At 40.8% G+C, this 22,827-nt stretch overlaps 1 protein-coding gene across 3 annotated transcripts in view; it reads right to left on the bottom strand.

Annotated features, from left to right (window-relative positions):
* Nucleotides 1-22,827, bottom strand: part of zbbx (zinc finger, B-box domain containing) — a 170,885-nt gene that overhangs the window by 13,938 nt on the left and 134,120 nt on the right. For all 3 annotated transcript variants that reach the window (XM_041810314.1, XM_041810320.1, XM_041810326.1), the window contains 2 exons: nt 11,433-11,601; nt 3,450-3,614 (listed from right to left, as the gene is read on the bottom strand). In XM_041810314.1, coding sequence (XP_041666248.1) covers nt 3,450-3,614; nt 11,433-11,601 — 334 coding nt within the window. The remainder of the gene's footprint in view (nt 1-3,449; nt 3,615-11,432; nt 11,602-22,827) is intronic.

Below are 22,827 nucleotides of genomic sequence, written 5' to 3'. Positions count from 1 at the left end.
AACGCAAACTATGGTGCCTGTAGACATGTCAGTGTACGACTTTAGTCGTTTTTGAAAAGAAAACAACTCACTGCTGTTCTTTGTTCTTCTTTTAATGAAGAAATGTCATGAAGTTTAATCAAACTGGCGCTTTAGCAGCATCCACGCTAATGTCTTCCGCCATAATGGCACCGGTCTCTTGTTGCTGCTTGTTTACGTCACAACTCCGCCGCACCTGAAAGTACTGCCCTTGACACTGATTGGTCCTGTCATTTCCTAACCGGGTCCAACCGGACACAAATGTACCACCTGTTCTTTCCTCTTACTGTGCTGAGACTATCAAGCTCTTCAACACTTTTTCATCAAAGGACACCTCACTGCTAATGGCGAGCATTTCGACATCTCGCCAGTTTCACAGGAAGTTGATGTAACTCTCATATGAAGCATCGGATTTGCTTCAAATCTCACATGCATGATCAAGGTGTGCCCCTCTACACATTTAAACATTAATTTAATTGTTTTGCGCCACCTACTGCAAGAAGCCAGTTACACCTCCAACATAAAATGTCCCTTCTTCTTTTAATTTTACATAATAAAAAAACATTCTGCTTAGTCATACTGCCACCCACAGTTTATAGCCAGTGCTACCTCATATACAAAGTGCAAAATGCTCGATATTTTTCATTTAATGACAGTCCTGGGAGAATCTATGCGGTCTCTCTGTTGTGCTACAGCACACTGCGACACAACCCGGGTGCAAGGGCCCTTTGGTGCAGCTCACAACCCTTGTTTGAGTTTTGTCTTTAATGTAAAACTTGGTAAATATGATTGCAGTGTAATACTTCAGTATTTTTGGAATATTTTCAGCATATTTAAAAATGGCATGATAATACTGATAACTGTGCTAGTGTTGGTCACTGGAATCATGTTATTAAGGTTTTTTACAGTTACATCTGCAGTGTAATTGAACATACATAAAGCTAAAAAAGAAGTTGTAAATCCAATGTCATAAACAGGAAAAGGAATGCCCTAACTCACAAGGATGTTTAGGAGCACAGAGCTGTTTCAAGACATTCGTTAATTTCACGAGGGAGACAAAACACAGATGTTTAAGCAGGAAGGCCTCCTCGGAGTGTTGTCAGACAGTATGCAGGAGCGACACACTGACAAGACGCCACAAAGAGGCACACAGTGAGGCAACTTCCTGAAACGTCTGTGCTTTGGTCCCCGTGTGGAATAAAGAATAGTGAGAAAAAAAAAAAAACGAAGCAGAGCACCCGAGTCCTTATGATGCTATAATTAAATATGTGCAGAAGGTTTAAACTCCTGAGTGTTGTTAAGAGTGAGCACTTCCTTTCATAGTGTTCATCTTAAGTGAGTATTTAATTTTACAACACTGTGAAGCCACAGGCCTCAAAGAATAAAACTTCTGCTTCAGAGCCAAGACCATGCTGAAAAATAGGCCTAATATTCAGGACTATTTTGATATCAATCCATCCCAACTGGCTGACTGTAAGACCAATGACAGGAAGTGATTATGTGTGCATGATCAATACTAGATTAATCAGCTAATTTTTTATGCACAATTGCATTGAGGGTTAGCGACTAAATTTGAAAATACTCCTTCAGATTCAAATTAGCCATTAAAATTTCAATTCAACATTTCTAGGTTTAAACTTATTCAGTTAACAATTTATTGATTAAATAAAGGAGTGATTTAAGAATTAACATGGGGATTCTGTTTTAAGTAATAGACTGTATCATTAAATAACATGTTAGGTTTTTGCCTCATTGTTTATTGGTTCCAGGGGTGTAGCTAAGGATTTTGGGTCCCTAGGAAGAATATCACACAGGGCCCCCCTTAACTGGCTGGCCAAGCAACAAATGTTGTGACATTTTTACAAATATCTATGCCAGGGTTCATCAGGTGTCTTTGCACAAGGGCCAGATTTAGTCTCGACAAAAACTCTGGGGGCCGGACATTCACATACACAAAAATTAAATACATATTTTGGTCTGATTAAAATGTTTTGGAGCAGTATTTGAATTTTCTTTCAAAACACAGATTATTTTTAGTCATTCCCAGTGAGATCTATCCCTGCTATCTATAATGCAGCAGGACAAAAAGAGACAGGCCTGACAACAGAACTGGCTGAACCCCTGAAAATCACAGGGAATGGGCCCTCCACAATTGTGATTTAGCACCAGTATTTACCCATTTTGGACACTTTAACTCCTTTTTCATACTTTTTGCCCTATTTTTACCTCTTTCACCCAATTTTTGCAAGATTTTAACCCACTTTTTGACCCACTTCTCCTGCATGTTTTATACCCTTTGTGCCATCGTTTTGTCCATTTTTGCCACTTTTCTTCTGTTCTGCCACTTTTTACCTCTTTTCATTACATTTTTAAGCCGTTTTTGCAACTGTAAAACAAGTTTTTGCCACTTTTAACCCATTTTTGATCATTTTTGCCCCTTTTTGCCTATTTAAATCTGTTATTGCAAGATTTTGACCCCTTTTGATCCACTTTTGCTGCATGTTTTATCCCCTTGTGCCACTGTTTTATCCATTTTTGCCACTTTTCTTCTGTTCTGCCACTTTTTAACCTCTTTTCACTCGTTTTTTTTTGCACTATTTTTGTCATTTGTAACCATTTTTGATACCTTTTGCCCCATTTTCCTCTTTAACCATTTTTTTTGCCACACTTTAACCTCTTTTCACCACTTTTTCTGCCAATTTTCATCCCTTTGTTCAACTCCACAACCAATTTTGGTTGATAAAGGATGATAAATTATCCCCAAAAGGTAAAACAGTCTGCTGTTGACAGATTATTCATGCGTGACCTCGCTGGAACTCTTCCCTGATCTCTGCCGGCTGATCGGCACTACGTGCCACAGCACAGCGCTCTAGACATGCATCTAGCAGGTGAGACCGCTTGCTTTCAGTTGGAGCAAACCCGCGGCTCTTCAGTGCACGACGCAGTCATCCCATGTGGCAACCGAGGGTTACTTTTTAAACTATCCAAACGGAAGACCAGTCACCCATATCTCCACTACATTATTTTTGGTACAATGAAAAATGATAGATTAGAAGAGAGGGGTGATAGGAAATGTCTGAGAGAGATTATCATCCTAACGTTCAGATGTCTGTGTGAATAAACATGTGCACACATGTGTGTATTGGCATAAACTCTCTATTTCAGTGTTTCTATGAAGGAAGTGATGACAGGACAAACTCCTGGAACAAGTCCCAGTCCTGCATGCATAGAATGCGTGTGCGTATCTGTGGTTGAGTGTGATACAGTATAATCTCTTTAAGAAACCTGCATGCTCAGTGCCAAGAAAGTGTGGCTCTGTGCAGAAATGAGGTGTATTAATTGAGTAAGAAACAGGGCTCTGCACGTTTGAGAGCGAATCAGTGGAGTGGAGCTCAGAGACAAGAATACACACATCCAACTAGCACACGTACAGTTACCAGATGTTCCTGGTACTGATATTTCTGCTTTTACGGTGGGTGTGGTTGAGTGGATTTTAATTCCTGTTGGCTGTTTGTGATTGTCCTTCATCAAGCTGATAGCCAGGTGTTCCTCAGTGAGTGGAGAGAGGCTGATTCTTGTCTCAAAATCATCTGACCCTAAAAGAGAGAGAGAGAGAACAACAGGAAGATCAAATCTGAGCTGACAAAATTACCGAAATCCTTCATAAGAACAAAGTTAAAAACTTTAGTGTATGAAGAGCTGCTTTATGTCTCCACAGAGAGTTAAAGAAATCCTTGAGCCCCCTTTCAATATCCTTTTATTTCTCTTTTACATGCTCTAAAAACATTTTTGTATCTGAATATAAGAGAAATGAAAACCAAGACACAGACCATTCAATGTCACGCAGCTATCACTTGGATGTATAGCTTTCAGATGAAAACAGCAATGCATTAGCTCTGCTATCTGGCTCCAGCAGGGTTTTATATTGTATAGAACAAAGGCATGAAATAACTTTTGGATTGCCAAAGAGCAAAAACACTAAACAAAATACAAACCTGCTGTGTGAATCAAAGTTGTTGTTTTCTATTAGTTGAAAAAATAAAAGGTCACAGCCACAAATGAGTAAAATTATTGAATCATTTCAGTTTTACAGTGTTAAATGTTGTCATTCAGTCTCCATTTGGAGTGATAAACTACACTGACACTAGAGAATTAACAACACGTCTATTCGATATAGAAGTGATAAAAAGAAACCATTGCCGCCTTGCTATACTAAATAAATGATTGTTGTAAATTAGATTTGATGCTATGATCCATTTTTCTATTCAGCCTCTGCATCTGTACCAAACCAATTTTGCTTACAAGCCTATTCAGCCAATCCTGACAGCTGCAATGCAATTACTGCTGTTTTCTTCGTTCTCTCCAGTGGTTAGCCGATCAATTAATACTATTGACTGGATGGAAAAATCTACTAACTTGTCTAAATCAGCAGCAAATGAAAAGAGGGAAAGGGGAGGGGAGTCAGGCAACAGGCCTCGAAACTCACTAAAAGAAAATGGAGAGGATTGGAGTTAATTCACAAAAAATACCAAGAGTAAGAAAGGTTTCACATCAGTCAGCAAGACCCAAAACCAAGAACACAGGACTCCAACGTCTGATTCATTTGATCAGAGTGCATTAGACTCAGGCGCCGTGGTTGAGTCCACTTAAAGAGGGGATCTCAAACTGGGATTTATGTGTATTAGGCAGGGTCCAAGGGGGGTGTGAACGCAACTGTGCTTGAGTAAGAAGAACTTGTTGGTCTTCCTGTGTCTTAATAAACCTCTTAACTATGTAGCACAGGCCAACTTCGTCCTCTGAGCTGCACAATAGATGAGGAAGTAGGAAGAGGGTTATTGCTGGCGTCTTAGGGTGCTTTCGCACTAGGGGCCTGGTCCCGGATCGTAGTGCACTTCAGCCCAAAGTCCGGTTTGTTTTGCATTTAATACAAGGTAAATTATAACGAAAAATGGGAACTATAAAGGCAATGTATTCAAATACATGTACTTTAATATGGAGTTGGCCCCCTTTTGCAGCTACAACAGTCTAGATGCTTCTTGGAAGGTTTTCCTATAGTCCTTGTTTTGTGCATTGGGGCACAGTCAGGTTCAAATAGAAAAGGGCCTTCCCCGAACTGTTGCCACAAAGCTGGAAGCATAGCAGTGTCCAGAAGCATTAAGACTGGCCTTCACTGCAGATAAGGGGCCTAACCCAAACCCCGAAAAACAGCCCCATACCATTATCCCTGCTCCACCAAACAATGCAGTCACGCAGGTAATGTTCTTCCAACATTCCCCAAGTGTAATTTGTCACTCCACCAAACACGTTTCCACTGCTCTACAGCCCAGTGCTGTTGTGCTTTAAACAAATCTATCTGACACTTGGCATCGGACTTGATGATGTGAGGCTTGCATGCAATCGCTCGGCCATGGAAACCCATTCATGACACTCCAACACTTTTAGTACTTAAACTACAATAACGCCAGTGGAAGTTCAGAACACTTCAGCTGTGGAATCAGCAGAGCATTGGAGACTTTTACACACCATGCTCCTTCTTCTTCTTCAAGCTGCTGTTGTTCCTAAACTCATCCACTTTCTAATAATATCACTTACAGGTGACTGTGGAATATCCAGCAGGGATGAAATTTCGACGCTTCCAAGCTTGAAATCACTGAGCTCCTCAGAACAACCCATTTAGGATCATGAATGTTTACAAATGGAGACTGCATGGCTATACATGTTTGATTTTATACCTGCTAACAGGGAATCCTCCACAGGCTAGACCGTGTTATTTCAGTTTCATCCTTTTTAGGCTGTAGCCTTTGAATTGAAACACATTTACAGAAACCTGGCAGATGATGCCAGTGGTTTCCATCGTTGCCTCTTCTCCTTTCTTCTTGGCGAATTCTGCAAACCAACTGCATGCATACTGCTACCTACTGTGTCAGCAGCAACAATACTAATGTGGAAGCAGACCAGTGGAGGACGATGTAAGGAGAGAGAGCAATCATGTTCAGGCATAGCACTAAACAATCTGTGAAAACTCCTTGAGAAATGCATACAAAGAAAGCACAGAATCTCACTCACAGTCTTTCTGCTTTCCCCTTCATCCTTTGTCTGCTTCTCTTTGATTTCTTGCTGCTCGACTATCTTATCAGTTTGTATGCTTTCCAACACGTCTTACTGCATCTCTGTACTGCTGCCTGTACTCCTCTTCGATCTTTCTCTCTCTGTGGAGATTTTGTCAGTTTTCTGCCTGTCTGTCAGTTCAGCTCTCTTTCTCTCTTTCTTTCTCTCCCTCTTTCTGTTCGAATGGATGCACACGAGACAGAATCTGCACACTAACAACCTCATTTTCGAGCTGACCAGGTGACGGGGAGTAAGAGCAGAAGGCAAAGAGAGGTGTAAAGGTGGAGCAGGAGACATATAAAAACCTGTTGGATCTCAGCCCCAACTAGAAAAAAAGAGCAAGAGAGAGAGAGAGAGGGGAGACAGATGGAGGGACATAAATGAGTGCAGAGTGTTGTCAAGGTGATATGCCTCCTCTCTAACCTTTCTCTCTCATTAACTTTGGAGCTTTAACGATGGCGGCGGAGACAGAGCAGGGTTTGATGAGCGGCTGGCTGCATGGTGAGAGGAGGTGGTGCCCTTGTGGGAGTCTCTCTCTGTCAACCTCCTTCATTTGATGGAGACTTGACAGTCGGTGTGTTTACATGCAGTAAGAAAGTCAACTATTGTGTCACACGCCCATGAGTGAAAACTGGAGTGCAGCTTTGTTTGCCGTGAACACACGGTGAAAAAAAAAAAAAAAAAAAAAAACTGCATTAGGTGGAAAATCGATCTGTGCTTTGCAGTGAGGCCCTTGGTCTTTTCTGTGACTACTGTCTGAATGATTGATGAATAAAAGAAACATCAACTTTTCACTAATCTGGCATGTAAGAAATTCAAAGAGGTGTTAACCCTTTAGGCACCACAGTGTTTCAAGAAAATATTCAATTCTGATATCAAGATTTCAAAAGGCTGTAGCTTGAAAGTTGTTAGAGATAAAGGCATACTGTAAATGAGAACAATCTTCAGTATGACCCAAAGTTTGTGATGGGAGTAAATTTGCTTATCTAATTTGCATATTCTGACATCAACTGTGAACATCCCTGCTGACTCCTCCGCCATTGGCTGTGTGTTTTCTCCCACGGCTTCTACCACGTCTACCGCCACCTCCATCAATATTCGCGGTGTTTTGACCACCCCTGCCACCTCCACCACGTCCCCTCCTCAGCATTCGTCGATTACTCCAATTCGGTATGTGCTGCTTGTGGACTGTCATGGTGCACTGACTCGCTGTCGCTGCTTTCGGTCCCACCGGACGACTGAACGTCATCGTCAGAGGGTGATTATTCCTCTTTGGTGGATATACCTCAACGGTGAACAGACCTCCCAGCATTGTGAGTATTCTCGCTACAATTTGCTCTCTTTCTCTCTTCTCACTCCGACTACAACCACTACTACCACTTCCTCATCTCTTCGACCAGGGGTGCGTCTTTCAAACTCTCTCGCTCCAAAACTTTGAATAGAAACACACCCACAAATGCTGCTCAGATTGAAGTTACTCATGTCTGCCATCTCCTGGTGTAGAGTAGTAACAACATTAGGCACCATATTTGCAGCTATAGCCTGTTTAATTCAGCAATACTGTTTGTCGCAATTTGCGACTTTGGCACTTGAAAAAATTAAGTTTGTCTATAGTCCAGTCAACCATTAGGCCCAGTGAAAGCTGAAAAAGAACATGCCGCCACTTCAGCTAAAAACACACCAGCGCCACATTGTTGCATCTTGTCATATGATGTACCTCAAGTGCCAACCCTTACACACTGGTAGCTCTAATCAGACATCCCACCAGCCACTGCTGGGCAAAGTGCTTGATACCAGAAGTGAGAGCCCACTCAGGGCTCACGTCCCCACCTCACCAGATAGGTAAAAAAATAATATTATCAATGGGATTTGCCTCATTATGAGCAGCCAGCATCACATATATATATATCCATAAATCAAAATGCTTGATGCTACTTCCTGCTTTTGGTTCACAAGTTGGTCTGCTATGCTTTCCAAGCGGCAACCTCCGGCCCTGAAAAATGAAGCCAATGCAGAAGTGAAAAAAGCGCAATACACCGGAAATCACGTACACAACACATGATAAGAAGCTAGAAATAAACTGATTTACAGCCTTGTTCAAAAAAACCAAACCTGTCTCATTAGCTAATGTCTTCATGTCCTCACACTGTGCAGGGGTGAATTTTTTTGTACCACAATGATTTCGATTATATTTAGAAAAACCTCACCGCGGACTGATTGGTACATCTCATTTGATTGACAGATAGCTTGACAGGCAGAAGCTACCTATCTGTCCACCAGAATGCTAGCTAGCTAGCTGACAGGAAGTGGAGTTAGTGGGCGGGCTGTTAGGTTGATCCAAAGTTAGGTTGAGACAGTGATTTCAATATGGAAGCCGCCACGGATTGGCTTAGAAAGCTGTTTGACGGCAGATGTCACACAGGCTTTGTCCAATTCTTTTCACATTCTATGGTGCTCGCACACCTAAAATGAACTACTCCAGTGTTCACTTGTAAGCAAACGGAGAGCCCAGTTTTCAAGGTTTTGTGTGAAAGCGGTCGACAGAGCATATTTGGTGTAGCTCCACGGTTAATGTAAAGAAAAAGCCAGCAAAGAGGAGATGGATTTCTGGTTTCTGTTCTGGCCAATAGATAAGCATCTTCTTCAATGTTTTCTTTCCTTCTACACTACTAATTTTGGGACGACAGCACCAGAGACGTATAATCGCTCAACCTTTTTCCAGACAGTTTTGTTCGTTTGATCAAGTGCACTATGAAAGCAAATTAAACCACAAGAAGATGCAACAATTTTTAAATTTCAGCTGCTGTCCAACTGAGTCCCCCGAAGTATCAGGTGTGAAAATGACCAGAGTTACTAGGAGAACAACTCACGAGAGGGTGCTGTTGTATGTCCTTGAATTCAGTTTGAGTAGCGCTCTCATTTTATTTAGATGTATTTAACCAGGAAAACCTCATTGAGATTACAAATCTCATTTACAAGAGTTTCCTGGCCAAGATAAGTAGCACATTCACAGAGTTCCTACTTGAAACATTAATCATAAAAACACTACAAATCATGGATCAACCAATCCAGAGTCACAGATCAGAAAGTCATCAGCCAGAACATCTACATCCTTTTGCATCTTCCTCCAAAGCCTTTAATCTACTTTTAAAATAATTCAAAGAGAACAGCTCCTCAAGACATACAGTTTTCTGGAGGAGATTCCAGGCTGCAGTAGCAGCATACCTGAAACCCTTTTACCCATCTCAAGATGGACCATGGGCACAGAGAGCAAAAGTAAATCCTGTGCTTGAGTCACAGAGCAAAGACTGCAGCCTCCAGAACTTTTTACATGAATAAAATTACACAAGTGGGATGGAAGCAGATTTCATAAAGCCTTATAAACAACGATATGCCAGTGATTTAGCCTGTGTGTGGACAAAGGAGTAATCTGACACGCCAGATGGGTTTGTTTCACACATCCATCTGGAAAACCTTCAACACTAAGTGTTTGGAAAAGGGCAGAGGATTTGAAAAAAACTCGGAGTGTGATTGGATGGACATTCTGTCTGTCACATCCTTACAGGCCAATCAGAGCAACAAAACATGTGACGTAGCCACTATCGAGGTGCATGTGCACAGATACCAAGGAATAATGCGAACCATGGCGACTGTAGACATGTCAGTGCACGACTTGTCATTTTTGAAAAGAAAACAACTCACTGCTGTTCTTTGTTCTTCTTTTAATGAAGAAATGTTGTCAAGTTCTGATAAAACTGGCGCTTCAGCAGCATCCACACAAACCGGCTCCCCTCTGAGCCATTTGGGCCTGGTTAGAAAGTGACCGAACCAATCAGCGTTGAGGGGTAGTGAGTAGGAGTAGTGATGTAAGCAAGCAGCGACAAGAGGCCGGTGCAATTATGGCAGAAGAGATTAGTGTGGATGCTGCATTGAGCTGTTTTCTTTTCAAAAACAACAAAAGTCTACAATTGCCATGGTTCCCCTTATGCAGTTCTCAATGGAGTTTACTCGTCAGTAGTGGCACGCCTCTGTAGCGGCTATATCACGTGTTTTGTTGCTCTGATTGGCCAATAAAGATGTGATAGAACATTCATCCAATCACCCTCCAAGTTTTTTTCTCAAAGGCTCTGCCCTTTCCCAAACACAGTCTATGTCAGGTTATTGAACAAGACTTTAAGGTGTAATGAGTAGAAAACAGACTTTTTTTTCAGACTCGACCTTATATCATTATAGCTTCAGTCAAGAGGGTGAAGCTGGACTTCCACCAGTCTTCTGGAATATTACAGGCACCTCACAGACAAAGCCTGTTTACGAATCATTACTGTTAGAAGACCCAGACACATTTCATGTCAAAAGTTTTGAAAACTATCTTGTTACAGCAGTTTCTGTCTTGAGTGTAGTTCAGAAAGAAACAAGCCACGGAAGATATAAAGAAAGAAGCAAAAAAAATCTAACCGAGCCTGTGATTTCTCTCCCAGGCATACGGTCGTGATCAGTCATAATAAAAATAGAAAGTAAAATAAAACAAAAGCAGCAGAGTACACTAAAAAATTCAAAACAAAGTTTTGCTGCACTGATTTTGTGCTTAAAACATTTTTCTTCCATTTTCTGAGCAGTAAGGACGGCATATTTTTCAGCAGTGTTGTATAAGAGGTATTGCACTGACAACACATGCCTTTCAACATTCCTCTGAAAGGCGTCAAAGTAAACTTTGTGTTATTATCTACACTTTTCATCTGAAAAAAAAAAGGCTGTTGTCTGAGAGCATGCCTTTGTGATGAAATATGTGCCTATGTTTACCTTCAGCTTAAGAAAATGGAGGCACTTAATGTAAGTTTAAAAAACAAGCTCACAAGACTGAAACATATGTGCACGCGAAGACACACAAAGGCAAAATAAAAAGGCGGCTCTGAAAAGCTCCCATCGGACCCACGGGTAGTAAATTATCGGTGTTGTCCCCCATCACTCGTTTTTCTACCAGGCAGCCAGGGCTCCTCTGGGTTTAAAACTCATTTTCATCTCTCTTGTAAGCTCCACGTTTTTACATATTTGTTCTAAATCCTATTATGAGGCCTTTGTGATATGAATAACGCTTGCAAATTGGAAAGTATCTCCAGGCAAAAGTTGGACACAGAGGTAATCTTCACAATCTAATCTCTGCAAGCACAAAAACAGCAACGGCACTTTCTGATGTAGTTTATAGAAAAACATGAGCCAGTTTAAGAAGAAAATCTCCACAAAACAGGAGGAAAAAATTAGGGAACACACACATGGATGTCTCCGGAGATTCCCCCTTTTTAGCTTACCTGTAAGCTCTGACTCATTCGGCGAAGTTCGGCTTTTGTGCAGTGAGTCAGCGGGTGTGTTCTCTACTGTGTTGGAGTGACCAGAATATAAGTCCAAACCCAGAGGCAAAAACTCATCCAGATCACAGGACCGCTCTGATCCAGACCCAACACTCTGCCTGTGAATTACCTGAGGGGATAAGGAAACAGACAGATCGTGAGAGGGAGAGGAGGGGATCAACAGGGCTCAGTCCCATGTCTAATTTCTACCTATACCTCTCTTTTAAATGCCCTTGAAACAGAGTTAAAGAGGTCATAGAAAAATCTTCCACTGGAAATGGGACAGACCTCAAAGTTCCAGATATATAAGCTAGGGATGTTCCAATACCATTTTATCCTTCCAGATATGATTCTGAGACCAAGGTGTTGGGTATCGGCCGATACCGAGTACTGATCCTATACCAGTGTGAACTTTCTGGACTGATTGTGCAGACTAGCAAATTATGTTAGACCTACATTTGACTCAACATATAGAATCATAATGTACAGCATCTCTGTGACCCTAAAGTTGTTTTGCTGCTGATCATAAAATTTTACTCCTAAATATAAAAAATAACAAAAGTAAAGGGGGCTGCATCACAGGGTCTCTTTATATTATGCTCTATCTGGGCAGCGAGACGTGATTATAGAAATGCCTGCAACTGGCTAACAGACCCTCAAAAAGAGTTCACAACATGGTGGTTAGCATTCGTAATTAACGATCGTACTTTGATTAAATTAGATAAAAAAGTCATTTGATGTCGCGTTTACTAGTGTGGATTTAGTAATTAAAGTCCTGAAAAGTCACAAGAGTTTTAGACTCGCTGAAAAATGCTGCAGCAAGGGATTCCAAGGCATTAGTAGCATCAACGGGAAAACACAATGGCTAGCTTCAAGAGGAAAAACAAGTAACCTCCGATTTCCATATACAGCATGCGCACCGCGCACTGAAGCGCCGCAGGTTTGCACCGACCGAAGGAGAGCGACCTCGCTCAATGTCGCGCAAGTCTAGAGCACAGCACCGCAGCGCGCAGTCCTGATCAGCAGGAAGAGATCGCAGGGGATCTGCGAGTTCATGCAGGCATAGTATGTCAACAGCGGAGTATTTTACCTTTTGGGGTTAATTTATCATCCTTTCCAGTATAAGTCTATGATATTATTGCTTCCGCCATTGAGTGAGTACATTATGAAGTTAAAAGGTTAATGTTTGCTTAAAGGATCTGCGGTTTTATGCAAAATTCTTTGGCTAAATAGCCCCAAAAGTGAACATTTCCCCGTCAATGGCGTCGTTGTAGCTCTGTGACCCACTGACCTCTCGGTGACCCTTTGTTCTTGCTGCAGGAGGAGATGACATAGTGATGATTTACGATCGGGACTCTGTGCATTGTGTTTTATTCTGAAAGAACCGGATGTTCTATGCTTGTGACTTCCATGGTTGGTGCTTTCTGAACGACAGTGAATTTACGAGGTTTGGCAGCGGCCGGCACTGAAAAAGACCTGCAGTGTATCTGAAACGATGTGTCGCAGAATGGCGCTCCAGGCACACGCTGCTGCCGGTCTGGAGCGCCAGCTATGGAAATGCTCTGATAGACTAGAGAGGGAGCGAAGTGCTCCACAGTACATTTTGCTGGCGTTCTGCGGCGCACGCTGTATATGGAAATTGGGGGTAAGAGGCAACGATTTATGGTTCAAAAATTATTTAACATTTGATAAACTGTGTCACAATTTGTGGTGTATGACAGCGCCTGTCTGGAAAGCATTTTAATGATCACATTCAGAGAAAACCTGTCACGCAGACACCATTGTTCGCTGCTACAATGGGTCCTTTGGGTCTTTTTTCCTTCTCTAAAATAGTAGCCCATGCGTGACGTGCTTTCTGGCAGTGAAGAAGAATTGATTTCTGGTTTATAACGCTAATATTTAGCATGCTCAACGAGCAAAATATAAGCAAAATACAAAGCTAAACCAAACGGTATCGGATCGGTGCATAAACTCATGTACCTGACGATACCAATACCTGCATTTTAAGCCGTATCTGATGTATTTTTGATACTGGTATCGGAATCGGAACAACCCTAATATAACCATTCATTGATGGCATGTATGTAAACAAGTGCAACCATGTTAGTAGTCATCTCTCCTATCAGCAGTTTTTCAAACCTATTCATGCAAAAAAAAAAAAAAAAAAAAAAAGACCACAATGCATTGATACAACAACCACCTCTGGAACTAGGAATCTGGTAAAGGTGGAGGAGTCATGAAGAAAGAAGGAAGATTTAGAAAGAAAACCTCAAGCAGTCAGCAGCTAAACTGGATCTGGGTCATCTCTTTGTCTTCCAACACAACAACGACCCAAAACATATGTGGCTACCCTAACCCTAACCTGACTGGTCTGCTCAAAGCCCTCACTTGAATCCCATTGGAAATCTGTGGGTCGAATTGAAGACCAAGGCCTATGCCAGAAGACCATCAAATCTGGAGAAGTTTGAGAGATTGGTCCAAAAAGAATGGGCTGGGATTCCTCAGAAGAAGGTCTGAGACTTGATGAAAACCACAACAAATGAATGCAAGCTGTTACCCGGCAAAGAGGAGGCACAACAGACTATTGGCATCAGGGAGGCTGAAAAATTAGACCCTGGTTGTTTATGATTTCTGGGAAAAAAAAATGTGTCTTTGTTTGCAGAGAAAAATTCCATTAGCAACCAAAATAAAGCCAGGATGTTTGGAAAAGCTGTGTTAAAAAAAACTTCTTGCTCTGTTTAACAGTGCTTGGGAAATACCTTAAAAAACTAACATTGTCATAGGGGAGCTAATATACTCATTCTTAAATTTCTTCCTAGCACTTCACCCTACCCCCAAGTCCAGCAAGAATCAGGGTTAGAGTCTGATTTTTGCTTTCTTTTTCATTTTTCCAGTCCCCTCATCACTTGTGGTAGCTTGAGGCGGTATCTGCAACCCACAGAAGCTGCTCAGGTAGTGCAGCTCATCCAGGATGGAACATCCATGCGCGCTGTGGCAAGAAGGTCTGCTGTGTCTTGGAGAGCATGTAGTGTCAGCAGTTCCTGCATGAGGAAGGCATTGATGCTATGGGCTGGCCTGCCCATTCCCCCTACCTGAATCCAATCCAGCACCTCTGGGACATCATGTCTCTTGTCTCGTTCCATCCACCGCCGCCACAGCACACCACAGACTGTCCAGGAGCTGGCTGATGCCCTGATCCGTCTGGGAGGAGATCACTCAGGAGACCATCCGTCGTCTCATCAGGATCGTGCCCAGACATTGCAGTGAGTGCATACAGGCACATGGAGGCCATACACACTACTGAGCCTCATTTTGAGTTGTCTTGTGGAATTTCATAGATGTTGGATCAGCCTGTGATCTGATTTTTCCACTTTTATTTTGAGTATGATTCTGAATCCAGTCCTCCAATGGTTAATGATTTTGGTTTCCATTGATCGTTCTTAGTTATTTTGTTCTTAGTGCATTCCACTATGTAATAAATAAGATTTCCAACTGGAATATTTCATTCAGTGAGATCTGGGATCAGATATTCAAGTGTTCCCTTTATTTTTTTTGAGCAGTGTAATTTTTGGATTTTCTCAGTTTAACCTTTGTCTCTTTATGGATTTTGTCTTTTCTCCATTGGACTTAACTGTTTGTGTGGACTGCCTTTTTTGGTGACCCATTTTGACAGTAAAGACCAAGAGAACTTTTGAACCTTTACTATGTCAGCTCATTTCTGCTTTTGAGTCTTTTAATACCTGAAACCTTTCAATTCTGTAAGTATTTTGGACCTCAATAAATTACAATTATTGCATAAATGTTGAAAGCCCTACTTGCAAATCATTAGTGAGACTTAAAACAACAATCTAGTATTACAATTTAAATTGTTTCAATGCATGGTCCCTCTGTTTGTAAAAAATGTAGTTTTTTAAATTTTATTTTAATGGAGAAGATTTTACTACTTCCCCCTGAAACTATGTTTCAAGAAGCAACGGGGCACTTGAAAATGAGGGGTAAAAGTTAGAAATGGGACTGAGTCCAAAAGTGGGTCTGTGGTATTTAAAAGAAAGGAGTGGAATGAAGGAGAGCGAAAAACACATCGTGTTTGAAGGAGATGGAGCGAATGTACACAACTGGAGATCATCTGGGAGAAATACACAGAAGAAATGGATTATTGAGGGAGATAAGAAGGAGATAAGAGGGAGAGGTGGATTAAGGTCATACAGAGGGAAATGGAAATAGAGCGAGGAGGAGACAGAAAGTACAGATGAATAAGAAATTAATAGTGCTGTCTCACTGCTTAGGTTTCATTTTAGTTCTACCAAAATCAGTTCAGAGGACAAACTGAAATTCAAAACCAATTGAGTTTTTATGAGGACAGGTAAGTGTGTTCAAATTCATATTTTTCCATTTTCAGCTGTGTAAGTGCATATTAATAAGCCAGCGTCTTTCACTGGAGATTGTTCCACTCTCCCTCTGTTTCCTTTGTTTCCACTTGATGAATTGATTTTTAATTAACCCCTGGAGCTGCTGAGAGCATCTCGCCACGGCGTGGTCGGTTAGCTGTTCTCCCTGCACAAGCGTCCTCCTGTGAGACGGGGGTAAAATGAGGAAGCTCTGTTTGGTTAAGATTAGATCTGACACATTAGCATGCTAGCCATAGCAACGCAAGACACTACAGAGGGGATGGAGGAAAATAGGAAGGAAGGCAAGTGGGAATAGCTCTGCTACGAGAGGAGAAGGAGCGAGGATGGAGAATGACAAGAGGAAGACAAAGGAAGGAGACGGGCATAAGAATGAAATGGCAAGAGACCAAACTCAATGATTATATGTGGCAGGAAAATCTGGAGCTGTCGCTGTGCAGACAGTAAGGCTAGACGAGATATTCAGTTTTTAAGATACAGCATGCATTTTCAAATACAGGGTGAAGAAATATACAGTGCAAAAGTATTCACCCCCTCTCTGAATGATCATTTAATTTTTTAAGGGGGGAAAAAAATCCAAACCTATCCGGCACTGTGTGAAAAAGTAATCGCCCCCCGAACCTAATAACTGGTTGTTCCACCCTTGACAGCAAAAACTGAAATCAAGCATTTGTGTTAATTGGAGATGAGTCTTTCTCATCACTGTGGAGGAGTTTTGTCCCACTCTTCTTCACAGAATTGTTCTAACTCAGCCATATTGCAGGGTTTTCCAGCATGAACTGCCCGTTTAAGGTCACACCACAGTATCTCAGTTGGATTTAAGTCCAGACTTTGACTTGGCCGCTCCAAGACATGATTTTGTGTTTTTTGAGCCATTCAGAGGTGGACTTGCTGGTGTGTTTCAGGTCGTTGTCCGGCTGCATAACCCAAGATTGCTTGAGCTTGAGGGCACAAACTGATGGCCGGACGTTGGCCTTCAGGGTTTTCTGGTAGACAGCAGAATTTATGGTTCTATCAATCACAGCCAGTGGTCCACGTCCTGAAGCAGCAAAGCAGATCCAGACCATCACACTGCCACCACCATGTTTGACTGTTGGAATGAAGTTCTTTTTATCAAATGCTGTGTTATTTTTACTCCAGATGGAACGGGCCACACACCTTCCAGAAAGTTCTACTTTTGTCTCGTCAGTCCACAGTCAGTCCCAAAAGTCTTGGGGATCATCAGGATGTTTCTTGACAAATGTGAGACGAGCCTTTGTGTTCTTTTTTGTCAGCAGTGGTTTTGGCCTTGGAACTCTCCCATGATGCCATTGTTGCCCAGTGTCTTTCTCATGGTTGAGTCATGAACTCTGACCTTAACTGAGGCCAGTGAGGCCTGCAGGTCTTTGGATGTGGTCCTGGGTTCTTTGGTGACCTCCTGGATGAGTCAAACTCTTGGAGTGATTTTGGTTGGCTGATCACTCCTGTGAAGGTTCACCACTGTTCCTTGTTTTCTCCATTTGTGGATAATGGCTCTGACTGTGGTTTGCAGGAGTCCCAAAGCCTTGGAAATGTCTTGGTAACTTTTTACAGACTGATAGATTTCAATCACTTTGTTTCTCATTTGTTCTTGAATTTCTTTGGGTGGTGGCATGATGCGTTTCTTTCTGAGATCTTGTAGCCTACTTCACTTTGTCTGACAGCTTCTATTTAAGGGATTTCTTGATTTAACAAATCTGGCAGTAATCAGGCCTGGGTGTGGCCAGTGAAATTGAACTCAGCTTTTTACTTTTTCACACAGGTCCTGATTGGTTTGGATTTTCTCCCCACTTAATAACTAAAAATAATCACTTCAAAACTGAATTTTCTATTTACTTGGGCTATTACTTGTTGTTGCTGGGAGATATTAAAATAGGTTTGATGATCTGATACATTTAAGTGTGATAAATACGTAAAAACTGAGGAATCAGAAAGGGGGCAAATACTTTTTCACAGCACTGTATTTTAAATGGTTAATTCATACTGATGTTGATTCAAAAGAAGAAAAAATACCACACCTAACAAGGTAAAAAGATTGTTTACAGTAAGAACCAATAAAAATAAAAAGCTTAACTGCAACAATATAATCCTTATGAAATAGTCTAAAGCAGGGGTTCTCAACTTTTTCAGTCCATGACCTCCGAATTAAAGGTGCCAGAGACCGGGGCCCACACTGTGTCTGAAGGTGGTTAAACAACCACGGACATTCAAGAACAATCATGTGCAGACAAGTCTGAACATAAGGGGGATAAAGGGAGAGCTTTCTGAGGCCCAGCAGAACGGGGGGCCTATGTAGGTCAGCAAAATCATGGTCCATCCTAAAGTTAAGCTGTGATAAACATATCTTATATTCAATCTGAATAATAACCACTCTTATCAAAGAACCAAATATCTTTTTCAAATTCATTTGTGACATTTAAGTCATAACCTTTTTGAAATGTAAATCCCTTTTCTTAAAACATTTAAAATGGTTTAAAAATGGCCAAATTTGGAGGAAAAGGTGGTGGCATGGGATTTTAAAAAAGCACAAATGTGTGAGAAGTGGGAAGATTTAGATGAAAGTGGCAAAAATAAGCAAAAATATAAAGGGTATTCAAAAGTGCCCAAAATGTGTATAAATTGGCAAAAATGGGTGGAGAATCTGGTGAAATGGGGTGATAAAGTGGTTTAAACTGAAAAAAATGGACATAAATAGTGTAATGAGGTTGAAATGGGCAATAATGGGCATAAAAAGTGGTAAAAAGGGGTTAATAGTGGCAATAATTGGTCTATCGAAGCAACAACAGGCAGAAAGTGGCAAGAATTGGTTTAGAATTGACAAAAACAGGCAGAAAAAAGTGGAGGACAGACTTTAAAATTGAGTAAAGTGGCAAAATTGGTGGGGAAAAGTGATTCAATTGGGTGAAATTTGGCTAAATTAGTATAATGTTGCAAAGGTGACAAAAAGGAGGCAGAGATGGGTCCAAATTGTGCAAAAAAAAAAAAAAAGAAAAAAAAAAAAGGTGTAAAGTGGTAAAGAGAAGTGGCGTAATTGGGCGGGAAAAGTGGTTAAAGGGGCACAAAAAAAAAAAAAAAAAACATTCAACATTAGAACCCAACAACAGTGATGACACTCTCCAGCTCCAGAATAAGGACACAGTTATTCAGGATGCTAGCACCAATGCTACCTATCACTGTTATCATCAATAAATTACAGGTGGGTAGGGCCCATTCTCTGGGTGTGCCAGGGTCTCAAACATGTGAACAGACTTACCTTACTTTGATTTCAGCACAAATCTCATGAAATGACCGTGTTTTTACTTAGCATTTAACTATTCTTATGCATATATTTTCATAAAAATGAGCAAAGTAGCCTATTAAAAAACATTTAAGAAAAATATTCACATTTTTAAAGCCATCTAGCATCTAAAGCAGTGATTCAACCTTTTCAGTCCACAACCCCCAAAATAAATGTGCCAGAGACCAAGGACCCCCACTAAACCACCTGAAGGTTGAACAACCATGAACATTCAAGAGTAGTCATGTGCAGACAAGGGCGCACATAAGGGGGCACATAAAGGGGGAGCTTTCTCAGCAGATCTGGGGGCCTATGTGGGTTAGCTAAATCATGGTCCATCTTAAAGTTAAGCTGGAATAAACATATTTTATTTTCAGTCTGAACAATAACCACTCTGATCAAAGAAACATATATTATTTTACATTCATTTGTGCCAGAGTACATAGCCTTTTTGAAATGTGAATCCCTTTTCAAGTAGTAAAAAGGTATTTTAAAATGTCCAGAATGTGTTTAAATTGGCTAAAATTGGTGGAAAATCTGGTGAAACTGGATGATAAAGTGATTTAAACTGATAAAAATGGGCAGAACAAATAGTGTAATGTGGTAAAAATGGGCAATAATGAACGTAAAAAGTGGTAAAAATTGGTAAATAGAGGCAATAATGGGTCAACAGAAGCAACAAACCCTTACTCTGATTTCAGCATAAATCTCACTACATGACCGTGTGTTTATTTTACACTGAATTGTTCTTTTGCATATATTTTAATACAAATCAGGAAAACACCCCATTTAGAATCATTTACGAAAAATATTCTTAGTTTTTTAAGGCATCTGGTTCCCCCCCTCTCAGTGCCTTTGTGACCCCCAAGGGGGTCCCAACCCCATGATAAGAACCACTGGTCTAAAGTACTATTTGCACAGGATTATTGTTGCCTGGGGACCCCTTATAATTAGTAAAAGGGGTATTTCTAATCCTGTGTGAATTCCTCCACAGGGGGCTCCAAATCAAAACAATAGCAAAAGTAAAGTAGAGTAGTGACATATTCAGCGTTATCCAAAAATGTATTCAGAACTAGATGTTACTTATGTCATGTCCAGCCTTGCTAAGCCAACAGGCAGACCATTACAGATGCATGATTTTAGACTTTTGATGATATCTAATATGATGATAATTCCAAATTAATTTTAGCTGATACCGATATTGATACCGATTTACTGATGTAGTTCAGACCTTAAAAAAAACATTAATGTTTCTGATTGTGTTGTTTCTTCACAGGTCAAAGTTTTGTTTTTCATATGCCATATATTACTAATTGGCTAAGTGATCTAAAGAGATGATTTTTGTCCATATTGAAGAGCCCAGGCAGATAATTTTCTCCAAATATTTAAAATGATCAAGCAGTTGACCAGCTGCTCTAACTGCAGGAAAAAGATAGATTTTAAAGGACATGGATAGTAGAGAGAAAATGTACTTAAAGATGGACAGTAAGTAGAAGAAGTAAATGGAGGACAGAGGTGAAAAGAGATTGGGTCTGTGGAGAAAAAAACTATCTAATCATTTAAGGAGCAGTTTGATTCAGGTCCAAAGGCCACAGATAACCACCATCCTCACAATCAGGGACCTCATTTTGCTCCAGCTTTTTAATAAAGCACAGCTCGGCGTACTTTTTTCATTCCTCTGCAACATTATAAAGGATTCATACCATTTAACGGCTGATAGGTCATTTAGGACCATCTGAGCTGCGTCTTTTTAATCCACTGTTTCTCTTTTCTCCCCTCAGCGGTGTACACCTTTAACAAGGCTGCCCTACACGTCTCCGAGCTATAGAGGAATAATATCGAGTAATTAGTGTGATACAAATGTTATCTAATAGATCAGGCCAACTACAATAAGGAGCTGGAGGTGTATGTATCTGAAGAGTCCTCGCTCTATGCAGTAATTGTGTCCGGTGTGGTTCCTATAAAACTTTTAATTATCCATTTATTTCTTTAGTGACCGGCTGGAGAGACTTCAAACACAAGATTACAGTATTCTCATGTAACTTTAACTATCTTATTGTAATGATTTTAATTGAATGTTGGCATTTGAATATAAACTGACATAGCCCTTATGAGTTATAAAATGTATTCTTAACTCATAACATGGAGAATTGTGCCTTTCTTTAATATATTTGCTGATAAAACATTTGCAACACTAAAAGAGCCATTGCAGCTTTGTAGGGGTGTGTTAAGCAGAAATCTTGTCTCCCTACTAAAAATTACACAAAGATTAACAAAGATCAAACACTGACTGGTGTTTAACTTGAGATCGATTTAGTCTGAAATCAAGTTTCAAAGTTTCTGTACCCAAAAGTTACCTTTATATTTAGGCAAGTTAATGTTATTTAGAGGGATTATATATTTTCTGTTTTAATGACTGTCTGCTAGCTTCAGCATTTGACCATATCATAGGATCTTCGCAGTCATGTGACTCTGATGGCGCCCAGGGGCTGGAGGCAACCATTAGGAATGAATAGAAACTCTAAATGGACTTGTTCCCTGCAGTTATCATCAGAAAAATTCTACATACAGTGCTTAACAAATGTATTAGACCACCTGTCATATTTGTCTCAGAGGCCATCCAGCATCATGAAGTGCTTTAATGCGGACTCTTTCATTTTCAGTGAGCTCTCCATGTTTTACCATTTTGAGCAGGAATGAGGAATTTCAAACTGAATTCACCCAAATTTGAGCCGGCTCACTGGGCTTCTCTGAGAAGTCAGAAATGAATCAAGTATAACATTCAACCAAAAGAACCACCCTCCCATTCCCAATAAAATTCCCCAAAATCTACATATAAATTTCATGCCCAAACATTTCTGAACAAATTTCCACAAAGATCCAAAGGGAAAGAATTGCAAAGCAAAGTCCCCCACAACTTCCAACAAAACTCAAAATTATCATGCAAATACTTGAGTTTTGTTGGACGAATTTCTGGAACTTCCAAAGAGCAAATTCTCCCAGCACTTCATGCAAATTACTTAAACTTCACTGGGCATTCTGGAAAATTATCTAGTAGAAATCTGTTGTAGAAAAAAATAGAATGTAATGTCCTCATATGTACCTGCAGGGTCTCAGGAGATTAATAAGAAGTTGAAAATACACTATATTGCCAAAAGTATTCACTCACCCATCCAAATAACTGAAATCAGGTGTTCCAATCACTTCCATGGCCACAGGTGTATAAAATCATCACCTAGGCATGCAGACTGTTTCTACAAACATTTGTGAAAGAATGGCTTGCTCTCAGGAGCTCAGTGAATTCCAGCTGTACTGTGATAGGATGCCACATGTGCAACAAGTCCAGTGGTGAAATCTGGCTCCTAAATATTCCACAGTCAACTGTCAGTGGTATTATAACAAAGTGGAAGCCATTGGGAATGACAGCAACTCAGCCACCAAGTGGTAGGCCATGTCATGATGGAGCGGGGTCAGCGGATGTTGAGGCACTTAGAGCGCAGAGGTCACCAACTTTCTGCAGAGTCAATCGCTACAGACCTCCAAACTTCATGTGGCCTTCAGATTAGTTCAAGAACAGTGCGTAGAGAGCTTCATGGAATGGGTTTCCATGGCCGAGCAGCTGCATCCAAGCCATACATCACCAAGTGCAATGCAA

This window comes from Cheilinus undulatus, linkage group 2 (genome assembly GCF_018320785.1).
Source record: "Cheilinus undulatus linkage group 2, ASM1832078v1, whole genome shotgun sequence".
Taxonomy (NCBI): domain Eukaryota; kingdom Metazoa; phylum Chordata; class Actinopteri; order Labriformes; family Labridae; genus Cheilinus; species Cheilinus undulatus.
Note: the sequence above shows the minus strand (reverse complement) of the source record. Positions and strands in the feature narration are given on the sequence as shown.